At 44.0% G+C, this 13,408-nt stretch overlaps 2 protein-coding genes and 1 long non-coding RNA gene across 3 annotated transcripts in view; 1 reads left to right on the top strand and 2 right to left on the bottom strand.

Moving 5' to 3' along the window:
• tmem178b (transmembrane protein 178B) overlaps positions 1 to 6,020 on the bottom strand; it is a 52,718-nt gene extending 46,698 nt beyond the window's left edge. Inside the window, exons 1-2 of the mRNA XM_024283645.2 lie at positions 5,893 to 6,020; positions 5,101 to 5,728 (exon numbers count right to left, since the gene is read on the bottom strand). Of these exons, the coding sequence (XP_024139413.1) occupies positions 5,101 to 5,482 (382 nt within the window). The 5' untranslated portion in view covers positions 5,483 to 5,728; positions 5,893 to 6,020. The remainder of the gene's footprint in view (positions 1 to 5,100; positions 5,729 to 5,892) is intronic.
• LOC112153443 lies at positions 318 to 1,176 on the bottom strand. Its single transcript, XR_002920502.2, has 2 exons — positions 613 to 1,176; positions 318 to 536 (listed from the first exon to the last, which is right to left on the bottom strand). It is a non-coding gene; the product is annotated as an uncharacterized LOC112153443 (long non-coding RNA).
• Positions 6,021 to 12,694: 6,674 nt separating the features above from the next.
• Positions 12,695 to 13,408, top strand: part of LOC112159256 (glycogen [starch] synthase, liver) — a gene marked incomplete in the record, with an annotated part of 19,463 nt that continues 18,749 nt past the window's right edge. The window contains 1 exon segment of the mRNA XM_024293223.2: positions 12,695 to 13,091. Coding sequence (XP_024148991.1) covers positions 12,968 to 13,091 — 124 coding nt within the window.

Here is a 13,408-nt window from a genome sequence, read left to right as displayed (position 1 = left end):
TGTTTTACTTGTTACAAGTTGAACCATGAATTATAAAAGCATCCAAGACAGGCATGTTCAAACAAATTGACAATATTTATTGATCACAGTATTTCCGGTCTTAGACATTTTCCACCGTTTTTATGCGCCGAGATAAAATACACACCGACAGCAACTTACTGCAAACACGACAAACAGTTTAAAAGGATAAAAGGGTAAAAAACTAAAATTACAAACAATGCACAACATGCAGATTTTAAAAAAAACAGTCGACTGCCAAGCAGACATCACAGACCCGGAAGAGACAAAAAATAAAATGATAAAAAGTTCAAAAGTCGTTAGTTTGCATCTGCATTTTAGTAAAACTAAAAACAATATAAAAAGGACAGCAGGTAGCGATATGATGACTGGGGAACAGAAACAATAAAAACAATCAATCATTTGGTAAAATAACTAGTTCTTCAAAATATCAAAGCAATAAAATACCACATACCTGTGGTATCCAGCACCCACACCCAGTCTTTCACCCTGTAGGTCTGCCTTTAGATACCATAGCTCTGTCATAAAATACATTAAAGTATTTAAAAGACAATAAAAAACAAACATGATTAGCAAAAATAAAAACAAATTTACCCCAATGGCTCACAGCTGCTGCACAAACAGTGTGGGCCCAGCAGTCAACCTGGCCACCCACAAGAATCTGGCACTGCTGGGCAGCCCCGCCCACTCCTATTTAAAGGGGCCTTAATGGCAGAGCCACACCCTACAGGTGTCACCAATCACATACTCATTTATACTGGTTTGTGAAAACTGATCAGAAAAATCTTCATTTTTGCTTTTTAGGAGAATTCCGTTACAAACAGTTTTCAGATAAAGTAGTGAGTAACTGTAACATTCCCAACACTAGCTGACATCAGTTTTTTAAAAAAAAGCAGTTGAAAGCTTTACAGAGAAATAACAGGACGGAGCAGAGGAAGTTGAAAGAGCAGAGAGACGGCTGACAGAAGAGGAATCAGAGCGTGCACGTTCACCTTTGAAGACGAGCAGCAGGAACGTTTAGAGCCTCAGCGTGAGCTGGTCTGCTGCTGAGATCCATTATGAAACATTTCCTCCAGACGCTGAAAAGGTGCTGATGGAGAACACCAATGACTGCCAGTATTAGGTTAGACAAACTGGAACCGTGAGCCCGACAGCAAACACAAGACAGACACGGAACTGCAGGGAGCCAAAATGTGCTGAGAGAAGCCCTGACAGAGACTGAACATGCAGGACTGGATCAGAAACAGCTGAGCGGAGGGAAAAGTGAAACCAGCGACAGAGGGAAGTCCACTGAGCCGAACAAGTCAACACAACCTGAAGACACAAAACACCACTCACACCACCTGAACACAAACAACGACGTGGAGCCTCTGAGAGGACATTTGCAGTGGTTTCTGGGACACAAACAGGAGTTTGTGTGAAATCAATAGCATTGAGGCCAAAGCAAAAATGTTGTGCTTCCACAATGTGCAAAAACTAAATCCTCATTTAGCAGAAACACCAGCAGTGAAGCATGGTGGAGGGAGTGTCATGGTTTTGGCAGCAAAGCCACATTAAGACAATCTTAACCCCAGAGCTTTAACTCTTCCGGCTGAGCTTGGAGATCAGGCTTTTTCAAGTTAGAGAACAGAAGGTCAAAGGACACAATCTGAAGGACACATCGAGAACATTGAAAAATATATACGAGACCCTGACAAAATAGTGTTCAAGTTTTAACAAAAAACGCTGATGAATAAGCAGCTTCACTCTAAGAGATAAAGATTCTCAGATCATCAGCTTCAGAATCACCAGAGACCATTACACATTACATGTGACTGTAGCATTTGTCAAATGATATAAATGGAGATTGTAGAGGTGGGGAGGACCCATCCACTGTCAGTGTCAGCCTGGTGACACCCCTCCACATCTCTGTTACCGAAGGATCTTAAGCCATAACAGAGGACTGCATTTCATGATGCTTGAAATCTTGGCTCAGATTTTGGTTTGACCATAAACAAAGTTCAGAGCAGATGTACAAAAACACAAATTCACTTATTTTACAAGAAGCAGCATAGACATAAAAATTGACTCACAGAAATGTAGCGTTAGGGGTCTGTGTGTCACATGAAGGTTCGTGCAGATTGGAAATGAGGCTGCAGCGTGCACCCTGTGTGTGCGTGAAGTGTGTGCACATCAGGAAACCTGGATTATTGCTGCAGGGATGAAGCTCTTTGGAGCCTCAGAAAACTGCAGGACCGTCTCCAACCTGCTAATCTGCAGCAGCACATCAGACCGACCTTCCCAGTCTGACCTTCAGTCTCTGGGGAGGGTGGCGGTGTCTGTGGTGGTTCGACCTTCACTATAAATATCGGATTTCATGTGTGGGAAAAAAAATGATGGATTTGAGATATTCCATTTTAATGGTTAATTAACCCAATCTATGTTGTTGTTTACTTATTGATTTGATATAATTTTATCTTTCAAAACATATTTTTAAATATGATACATTTTACTTTTTTTTTGGGGGGGGGGGGGTCCAATGATGTAAGAAATTTTTTAATAAAAAAATGACCTAACTATGTTTGTGTCATGTCAGATCCTAAGTTTAGTAGAAAGACTAAAGAGGAGACCCTATATTTCTCTAGAAACCTGAAGCGGATCACCTGTGACTTTGGAAAACTGAAGCGGATCACCTGTGACTTTGGAAAACTGAAGCGGATCACCTGTGACTTTGGAAAACGGAAGAGGATCAACTGTGACTCTGGAAAACTGAAGCGCATCAACTGTGACTTTGGAAAACGGAAGCAGATCAACTGTGACTCTGGAAAACTGAAGTGGATCAACAGTAACTGGAAAAGTGAAGAGGATCACCTGTGACTCTGGAAAACTCAAGAGAATTAACTGTGACTCTGGAAAACTGAAGCGGATCACCTGTGACTCAAGGAAACTGAAGAGGATCGACTGTGACTCTGGAAAACTAAAGCAGATCACCTGTGACTCTGGAAAACTGAAGAGGATCAACTGTGACTCTGGAAAACTGAAGCGGATCGACAGTGACTGGAAAACTGAAGGGGATCACCTGTGACTCTGGAAAACTGAAGCGGATCGACAGTGACTGGAAAACTGAAGGGGATCACCTGTGACTCTGGAAAACTAAAGCAGATCACCTGTAACTCTGGAAAACTAAAGTGGATCAACTGTGACTCTAGGAAACTGAAGTGAATCACCTGTGACTCTAAAAAACTAAAGAGGATCAACTGTGACTCTGGAAAACTGACGTGGATCACCTGTGACTCTAAAAAACTAAAGAGGATCAACTGTGACTCTGGAAAACTGACGTGGATCACCTGTGACTCTAAAAAACTGAAGCGGATCAGCAGTGACTGGAAAACTGAAGCGGATCAACTGTGTCTCTGGAAACTAAGGTGGATTGCCCTTTGCTTTCTAATAAATTCAAATGGACTTCTAACAAACTGAACCAAAAGTTATGCTGCTTTAAAAAAAAACAACTGAAATTTAGGGTTAGGGTTTTTTTGTTAAATGAAGTTGATTTCCAGTTTTCCAGAAGTGGATTGCCTCTCTAACAAACTGAAGTGGAATACTCCCTGTGTATCCACTAGAACTGCTTTGACTGATAATAGCAACCTCTCATGAAAACGAGTAGCTTCAGCCTTCGTTGGAACCACAACCGGAATCAGCAGGAAGTATCTGTTTTCCAGAAGCTTCAAAAACAAGCAAAACCAACTCTGATGAACACTTCAGACCAGAGCACTTCCAGCCCTGCAGATGATCCAAGATTTCATTTTAACGTCTACACAACATGTTTCACATCTCTGCACTGCCAACCCATCACACACACATTCCTCTGCACGTCAACAACGACATGTCCACTCGTCTGATATTTCTCACATTTGTCTTACAGTTTTTACGCTGTAAATTAGTTGGCTCCTCATTAGCTTCATTAGTGAGTTTTAGGGATTTTTCTTCTGGATAGAAGTGTCTGTCATGAAAATTCCTTCAGGGGGAACACCCATTTACTCAGATCTAGGAGGAGAAACTGCAGTAGTTCTTGTTCTGAGTTCACACAGGAATGAATGACGTGCAAACCTTCAGAAAGTTTAGCCAGAGAGAAATGTTGTTGTAGTAAGGGCTGCAGCGTCACACATCGGCTCTGAAGTGACACAAAAGTGTTTACTGTAAGCCATTTAAGGGCTATCATGCAATTCTTAAACCTTTCTGAGTATAGGGATATAGTTTACAAACTACCACTACTATGGTGGTGGTTCACTTTCAGCTTATCCTTTTCAGGGTCGCCACAGCGTAACAGCACCCACTGTTTCGCATCAGTGATTTGGCAGAGTTTTTACGCCGGATGCCCTTCCTGACACAACCCTGTACTTGAGGGGCACAGGGACCCAGTTAGGCAGCAGTGTCAAGGGTCTTGACTAAGGACCCAATCTGGATGGGGATCAGTGGACAACCCTGGAATCGAACCTAGGGCTCCTGCGTGTCAGCCCTTCATCTAGCCCACTGAGCCACCCAGCCGCTTCTGTCCTAACTTCAGCATGAATGGATCAGAATACTGCCTTTTTATGAAGAATTATGATTATCTACACTGAAAAAGTTGATTTGGCATGACAAAGGCCCCTTGGCCCCTGGACCTTATAAGGCAAGAGTGCTAACCACTGTACCACTGTGCAGCTCCCCTTTAAATAAACTGTGAGGATATGACAGCGGGGTGTCTACCCCCCCTCTGCAGCCCCCTCCAGAGGAAAACCATGACTGCTGTGCTGGAATTCCAGCTCGATCCTCTTCGGTTTCTCTGCAGAAGTGGATCATCTCTGATTCCGAACCTCGTGTCACATCCACAGGATGTACAGAGTTCTCAGTATCCGTGACCTGTGCACGAGGCGCATGCATGCTCACATTTCAGCTCCGTTAATTGGTGATGACGTCATTGGACTTAAAGGCGTCACGCACCGATCGTCCGGTCCGGACACAGAAGCAGCGCCCCGTGCCCTTGTTCGCCCTTTGGTCACCAGAGCGCATCGGCCGCGGTGGAGCGCGTGACGCGGCGCGTGCATCGGCGGCCTCGCGCCTTACCTTTCCTGATGAGCTCCTCCGTCTCGTGGTCGAAGCCGGCCCGGTGGCAGCGCCTCCACAGCCCCATGTTGGTGGAGTTGTGGTGCCGGCTGCACTCGTCCGCGGCGCTCATGGCGAACAGCTGGCGGCGGCTCCGCGCGGGCAGCAGCCGCTCCTCCCAGCGCGGCGCGCCGCTCTGGCTGGCCCGCAGCGGCAGGCTGATGTTGGGGATGTAGATGAAGCCCGGGTCCTTGCGGCGGCTGGAAAAGCTTCGGCACCGCTCCCGGTACCTCCTGGCGTCGGTCTCGTACCAGTGGTCGGAGCACATCGCCACGGCCAGCATGCCCAAGGCGCACAGAGACAAAGACAGCCCGGCGTAGAGCAGCAGCTTCCCGGCGGCCATGCTCGCGCTGTCACGGCCGCGTCAGCACCACGACGGACGGACAGCTCCTTCAGCTCACATCCTTCCTGGGGGGCAGCAGTGGGACCATGGTGGGCGAGCAGATGAGGAGGCAGGAGGGGGGTGGGGTGGGGGGTGAATTCCTCTAGTCTTCGGCTGCAGAGAGCCCACGTCGTTCCCGCGCGCGCGCGGCGCTGCAGCAGCTCGGCGGAGACGGAGAGGACGTTATCTCAGCTGCGATCCATCAGTCTGCAGGGCGACACCGACACGCACGTTACACACGAGCACGCAATCGAGTCTGCGCACGAGCGCACAGCTGTTCTGCACCCCCCACCCCCTCTGATGGATGATGGAGGCTGCAGAAGCGGAACATATGAGCTTCAGCTCTGCAGCCCCGCAGAACGTCCTCCTACCTGAGTCCACGGAGACCAGGATCCAGCAGTGGAGTCAGTAACGCGGCGCCTCTGAGGAGCAGCAGGAGGAGCAGGAGGAGCAGGAGGAGGAGGAGGAGGAGGAGGAGGTGACGGCAGCTGCTGCCGAGCCGCCTGCGCCTGCGCCGAAGCTGCAGCCCGTTAGACGGAATGTAATCCCGTTACAAATAGTAAATACTGAGTCACCAAATCTGATTCACAGGAAACTCAACAGAAACAGAAAAGGACGATTTTAACTCACGGGGCCAAACTCAATCACACAGGGGACAAACTCCAAACACACCTTAATCCAAACAGGATAAACATTTATTGAACACTCTAAAACTACATTTTTAAAAGTGTAAGTTTTTAACATAATTATGAACAATATATAGCATTACCTGTCATAATAGTGTGAATGCTGTAAGCTGAATTTGGCCGCGGAAAATGCTGAAGTTGATAGCCAGTTAAAATATGATCTAAATGCTAAATTAGCCTAAAAAACTTAGGTTAGCCAAAACAACTAGCACGTATGTATTAGCCTAACTCCACAACAGCCTAAAAACTTTTGAAAAAGCCTAATTTAGCCAAAACAGCTAACATTCAACTGGAATATTAGCTTAACTCCAAAATAGCCTAAAACAAACAAAAGAAGCAGATAACTTTAAAGTTATTTAGTAAATTTAGGCCCAAACCTGGCAAACAATATCCTTGCTGCATTGGTTAGTGATACGGCTGCTGGAATAAATAGTAATATCAATAGCATATTTTTAGAACTAGTAGATAAACATAATTAAAAAATTGTGTTAATAAAAGATCAACAGACACTGATAATCTGGATGTCGGATTAGTAAAGGAAATTATGGAATATATTATTCACCCATTTACTTATACATGCAACTTGTCATTTACAACAGGAATTTTTCCAAACAAGATGAAACTAGCAAAGGTAATACCACTTTACAAAACAGGAGATAAACACTCTTTCACTATACAGGCCAATAGCATTACTAACACAAATTTCAAAAATATTAGAAAAACTATTTGCTGCAAGACTAGATAGATTCATCAATAAGGAAAATATTTTAGATGGTAGTCAATATGAGTTCAGGGCAAACTGTTCAACTTCTACGGCTTTGATTGAGCTAACAGAAGAAATGTCCATGGCAATAGACAACAAGAAACACCTCATTAGCATATTTATTGATTTAAAAAAAGCATTCGACACGATAAATCACAGCATTTTACTTAGCAAACTCCATAAATACGTCATTAGAGGGACAGCCCTTCAGTGGGTGTTACCTAAAAAATAGACAACAATATGTACAAATAAATAACAGAACATCAAATTGTCGTGGTGTAAAATGTGGGGTACCCCAGGGGTCAGTTCTCAGACCAAAGCTGTTCAATCTTTATTTGAATGACATTGGAAATGTGTCTAATAGGCTAAAATGTATCCTATTTGCTGATGACACAAGCCTTTACTATGTAGATGACAATTTAGAGCACATGAAATAAATAATCCAATCAGAGAAAATGTTTTAATGCAAATAAATGATCACTGAACTGTGAAAAAACATCATTTATGGTATTCAGCAACAGGAAGAAAGATCAGAACATTTCATTTCAAATAGACGGTAATAATATTGACAGAGTAAAAGAAGTTAAGTTTTTGTGTGTTATCATTGATGAAAGTTTCACTTGAAGATCTCATATTACGAATATTAAATCTAAGTTGGCAAAAACAATGACTGTTCTTCACAGAGTGAAATCACTGTTGGACATTAAAGCGCTCTGTTTGTTATATAACTCACTGATTGTTCCACATATGAATGATTGCACTGAAATTTGGGGAAACGCGTGTAAGAAATATGTCTATTCAATTTTCTACAGAAAAAAGCAGTGAGAATAGTTTCTGCAAGTTACTACAAAGAACGGTTCAAGAGCGGCTGGGTGACTCATTGGGCTAGGTGAAGGGCTGACACGCAGAAGCCCTGGGTTCGATTCCCAGGGTTGTCCACTGATCCCCTCCCACATTGGGTCCTTAGGCAAGACCCTTGACGCTGCTGCCTAACTGTGTCAGGAAGGGCATCCGGCGTAAAAACTCTGCCAAATCACTGATGCAAAACATTGGGTGCTGTTACGCTGTGGCGACCCCGAAAGGGATAAGCCGAAAGTGAAAGAAGAAGAAGAAGACTACAAGGAACGGTTCAAGAGGTACAGTGTGTTAAAGATGTTGTGCTGAAGTGTCAGGTGTTAAAGAGTTAGGTCTCAAAATGTCAGAAAGTTCTTCCGGCTTCACATGTAAACAACAAGCCTGTTGTCATGGAGATGCAGCGCAGCAGATGCTGAGAATGTCAGACACACATCCATGATATGTGTGCCATATTGATTAGTTATAGTTCATGACTCCAATGTTTGATTATAGTGGCATACTGTCAACGTTACACAGTAACCCTCCCTAAAAGGCCAGATCCCAGATGCCCAAACATCTGAGAGGAGGGGACGAAAAAAGCAAAATAAAAGTGTAGAAAACAGGGCTCCTGCAGGCAGACGGATGTAAGGGGTATTAGAACCCTTCCTCGGGAACGGGCACGAAGTCCTGGCAACTACCCCCAGGGACAGGAAGCATGAAGAGGAGGTGATCCTCCACAGGAACATGAAACTTGAGGGATGGCCCTGACAGTCTCCTTCTGGAACAGATTAGGTTATTGTGGTTTGACAGAACATGAATATGGCTGGAGGAAAACCCGTCTGGTGTGGCGTGACCAAAAGTTCTCCTACTGGGTCCAAGGTGGTCAGGTCAATCTGTCAGGAAGTGGTGGAGAACCCAAATGCAGGAGACCAGGCTTGGTGAAGAAACTTACATTAATAAATAAAGTAACCAAAACATGGGTCACAACAAAAATACTAGATGAAGCAGCTGTAGAACTCTGCTGAGAGCATAAAACATCTGAGTCCTTCCCTGATTTGACCCAGAACCTGTCAGGCCCTGTTCTGGACTCACAGAAACCTCTACTTGAAGACGTGAAACTTGACCCAGACCTCCACATGAAACTTAAATGAAAAAGTAAACAACTGCGAACGCTGTTGCTCATGAAGATTTAAAGAGCTGAAACTGACCTGCCCATGCGCACGGCGTGCTTTCTGTCACCTGTGAGCTTCCTCATGAGCCCCCCCTCCGTCTGCTTCAGGTAAAGAAGATGCAGGAGCACCTGCTCACCTCACTTTAGTGATGCCACCTGTTACACCCCAGCTCTAGGCTAAGGGGGCGTGTCTCACAGGTAGCATTGTTTGGAAGTATGGACCATTTCTCTCAGTCCCACGTGAGTTTGAAGTGGTGAGCGCTCCCTATGATGAAGTCACAAGATTATTTCATGTCCTGCTTTGCTTTGCTTTACTTAAAACGTCTCCTAAAATCTTCTTTCTCCTGTCAGCACAACTGCTCTTACAGTCACACCATACATTACACTGTATGTTGCACTATGCATGTCTATGGAAAAAAAAGCTAAGTTGTTGCATCTTCAGGCTGAAAGGATTAGAAATAAAAGTCTTGTATGCTAAAAGATCTAAAAGTCAAATGTAATCATGAAATATTAGAAAATAAATAAAGAATTCCGTCTAAACTTAAATATTTGTCTGTAAGACTAAATAATACATTGAAAAAAATAATTTTAAATGTTAAAAATGTTCTAAAAATACAAATCTCTGCACTAGATCTAAAACAAAAAACAGAATTGTACACGTTAAAATAAAAACAAAAAATGGAGAACTGAAAGGTACATCATGAAAAAAATAATAATAATAATTAAAAAATACTTGTTTCTTGTGCACACCAGTTACTATTTTTGGTGCACATCAGCCACCATCAAGGACAAAAAAATCAAAGCTAAAAAAAAAAAAATCAAAGTAAAAAAAGAAAAACAGTATATTTTGTGCGCACCAGTTACTATTTTTAGTGCACACCAGTTACTATTAAATTAAGAAAATAAAACGAAGTAAAAAAAAAAAAAAACTATCTTCTTGTGCTCACCAGATAGTTGCTGGTGCGCACCAGTTACCATTTCAGTTACTATCTATGTAAAAAGAAAAAATATAATCAAAGTTTAGAGAAAATCAAAGTTAAAAAAAAACTGTCTCTTGTCTGCACCAAATAGCAACTGGTGCACACCAGCTGCTATTTTTTGATGCACACCAGTTACTATCAAGTAAGGAAAAAAAAAAAGCTTAAAAAAATTTAAATAGAAGAAAAACTAGTTTCTTGTGTGAACCAGTTAGTAGACGGTGCACACAATTTGTGATTCCACATATTTTAATGCCTGGACTTCAAGTAAACTGCAGTTCTGGAGTTCTGACCTGGCAACAACTTCTGTCTGAAGGGAATTCAGATCTGCTGGACGTCCACCTCCTGTCTGCTTCTCTGGATATCTGGTCTGCAGGGTGGCTCAGAAACTCTAAGGAGACAAACTGGAATAGAAAAAGTAGAGACTCCTTGAGGATTCCTGTAGGAAATTGTTGATCCCTTCCCAGAAATGTAGTGTTGAGCCCTGATCTCAAAGCTCTCCTCTGCTGCAATCTTCAGTAGTCTAACTCTTCACTGTGGAAATAGAAAAACAAAAAACTGAGTGAAGGTAAAGAACAGAGGCAGCCTGCACAGCAGAAACTGACTGAGATGTTAGTCCTCAATGGAGAGCTGCTCTTCAAAAAGAGAACTGGTGACCTCCAGTGGAGGATCTTATATGGCGCTGTTGCTGAAACTCTGATTTCTCTTCTCAATCCAACAGTTTCTCAGAGAAGTTCAGACCATTTCACTCTTTAAACATCTGTTTGTTAAAATAAAACTCATTCTGTTCATATTTTAAATATATGTTTGCGAAATAGACGTCACCTACTATTGTTGGTGAAGCTCACATGTACAGGAAGAACTGTCTGGCATACAAAGGCGATCAGGAAGCAGTTCCTGTCTGACGCTGCAGACTAAAGCTAAACTTTCAGTTATTCAGACTTTTTGACCAGTTTTCCAACAACAAATATCTTTTGTCCTGTGCGTATGATCAAATGTGGTTATGCACATTTGCACATTTGAGTATGATCAAATGTGCAAATGTATTTTAGCATTGTCTATGTTAGAGTATATTTAGTATGTAGGAGTATGATACTATGTGTGTATAAGTTTAATAGCATTTTTGTAAAAGTTTGGTAGGATTTGTATAATCTAGTGTTGGAACCAGGCAACACCTCACTACCTGGTGGGGTTATTGTTATGCCCACAGTCATAGCACCAACAGACCAATTTTTCCTGTCCAGGCAATCAACTTTTCAAAAGGTGTTGTGTGGCTCACAGCTAAAGCCAGGCTAGCCTTTCTGACACTGTGTGTTGAAATTGAGGTCTGGGAAGTTATATTCCAACATATGCTAATCACCTGATTAGCTCCCCCACAGACAGCATAGATTAGGGAGGAGCACAGTCATGACAACCGCTCCAATCCACCTGTCGATCTCAAGGTCCAGTCTTCCCTTGTCTATGAACAAGACTCCAACCACCTGGGACAGAAGCACTTTCTGCATTTAAGAACTATGGCCTCAGACTTAGCGCTACTGACCTTCATCCCGGCCGCTTCACAATCGGCCACAAACCACCCCATGCATGCTGGAGATCCTGGCACAATGAAGCCAACAGGACATCATCTGTAAAGAGCAAATAGGAAATCCTGTGGTCTCCAAACCAGACCCCCTCCAGCTGCCTGGAAATTCTATCAATAAAGGTCATGAACAGAACCAAATACCCACATGGACAGTGAAGTCCCCCAGGAGGACAATGGAGTATCCTACTGGGGCAATTTCTGCTAGCCCTCCGAGGGCCACCAAGAAGGTCAGGTACTCTGAACTGTTGTTCTGCTTGTAAGCCAAAACCACAGTAAAAGACCCACCCCCCCACCCAAAGGCAAAGGGACATGCCCCTCACATCCACCGGGGCAAACTCCAACAATTGGTGGCTGAGCTGGGGGCTCACGAGTACTCACCGGCCCACCGCCTCTCACTATGCGCAACTCTAGAATGGTAGAGAAAAAAATCCCCTCTGATAACTACCACCTTACCGTGGTGGAGGGGTTTGCGTGCCCGACTGATCCGAGGAGCTAAGCTGTCTGTGGTTGATAGCCCTAGTGGGGTTTTCAACGACAGACAGCAGGTCCTCTGTGGCGGGTCAGACTAAGAGCGGTTCAGAACTTCACAAAACACCAAGATTCACTTTTGTTTTCTTGTCCCAACTCTGGAGCCAGGCCTAGTTTTGGGGCTATTAGGGAAGGCCTTGTAGCTGGGCCTCTTCCCGTAGGGGTCCAGTGTGGAGTGGCTGGAAAGATCACCTCTGCCACACTTGAGGCCATGGTTCTTGACCAGAGAAAGAAAGTTCTCTTGTAATGAGTGTAGAGCTCCTGCTACAGATCAAGGAGTTTACGTATCTTGGGGTCTTGGCCACAAGATAGGGAAGATCAAAGTGTGAGACTAACAGGAAGATTGTGGAGAAGCTCTTAATTTACCTTTCAGACTTTAGTTTATCTTAAAGTCTTAAAGAAAATCTCATCTGAATGAATGAGAACTCCTCAGCATGACAGGTAACTTTAGTGAGGGGAGGTTGTGCTGCCTGGTCTGGTTTCTGGATCGGTCCTCAAAGTGAAAGAATCAAAACATTGTTTTTGGGTTGTATATTGTGAGAAATTAGCATTTTAATGCACTCACAAGCTCAACAAAGTTTAATTTCATAATGTAGGCCCTTAAAAGTCAGTGGGAAACTACAGTCTTTATTTCATAGTAGATCCTGATCATCTGCTTCTTTTTCTATCATCTGCAGATGTTTCAAAGAACACTGAAGCAGGTCTCCATCTGAGTTTCACAACCACACTGAGCTGATCACGCAGCAAACCTTTCACCTCCACATCTGAGTGAGCTGAACGCCCCCCCTCCCTCCACGACTGCTGTTTATCTGGTCCTGCAGTGAACACCGTCCCCGCTGAGCTCTGGACTGTGAAGACCTTCTCCTCAGGAGGGATTTCTTCTTTGCTCCTCAAACACGGGAGAGATGCCGCTGTCGCGCTCGCTGTCCATGACCTCCCTGAGCGGGGTGCTGCCGGCCTGGGAGGAGGACCAGCTGCCTGTGGAGGACCTGCTGCTCTTCGAGGTGGCCTGGGAGGTAGCCAACAAAGGTGAGTCCCTTTCCTGCACCTGCTCCGCATCAAACCACAAACTCCATCCTGTTTTGAAGACACCTGTAGCACATTTCTTTATCTTAACCTCAGAGTGGAAAGAAGAAATTTTCAGCAGCAATCCAGTTTGTATGAAGTTTTTCACTTTTCATGTTTCACATCTCACTGAAAGCTGACCCTTTCTCCAAAAGTAAACACAGGAATGCTCCCCCAGCAGAGTTAAACATTAAGCAGCAGATAAGCCTCTGCCCCCCTCCCCATAACCCTGGAACAAACAGGGAGTCATTGCCCCTTGGAGGATGAGCTGGAATAATCTG

The sequence above is a fragment of the Oryzias melastigma genome, linkage group LG23, assembly GCF_002922805.2.
Source record: "Oryzias melastigma strain HK-1 linkage group LG23, ASM292280v2, whole genome shotgun sequence".
Classification (NCBI taxonomy): Eukaryota; Metazoa; Chordata; class Actinopteri; order Beloniformes; family Adrianichthyidae; genus Oryzias; species Oryzias melastigma.
The sequence above is the reverse complement of the archived record's forward strand: the minus strand, read 5'-3'. Positions and strand labels throughout refer to the sequence as shown.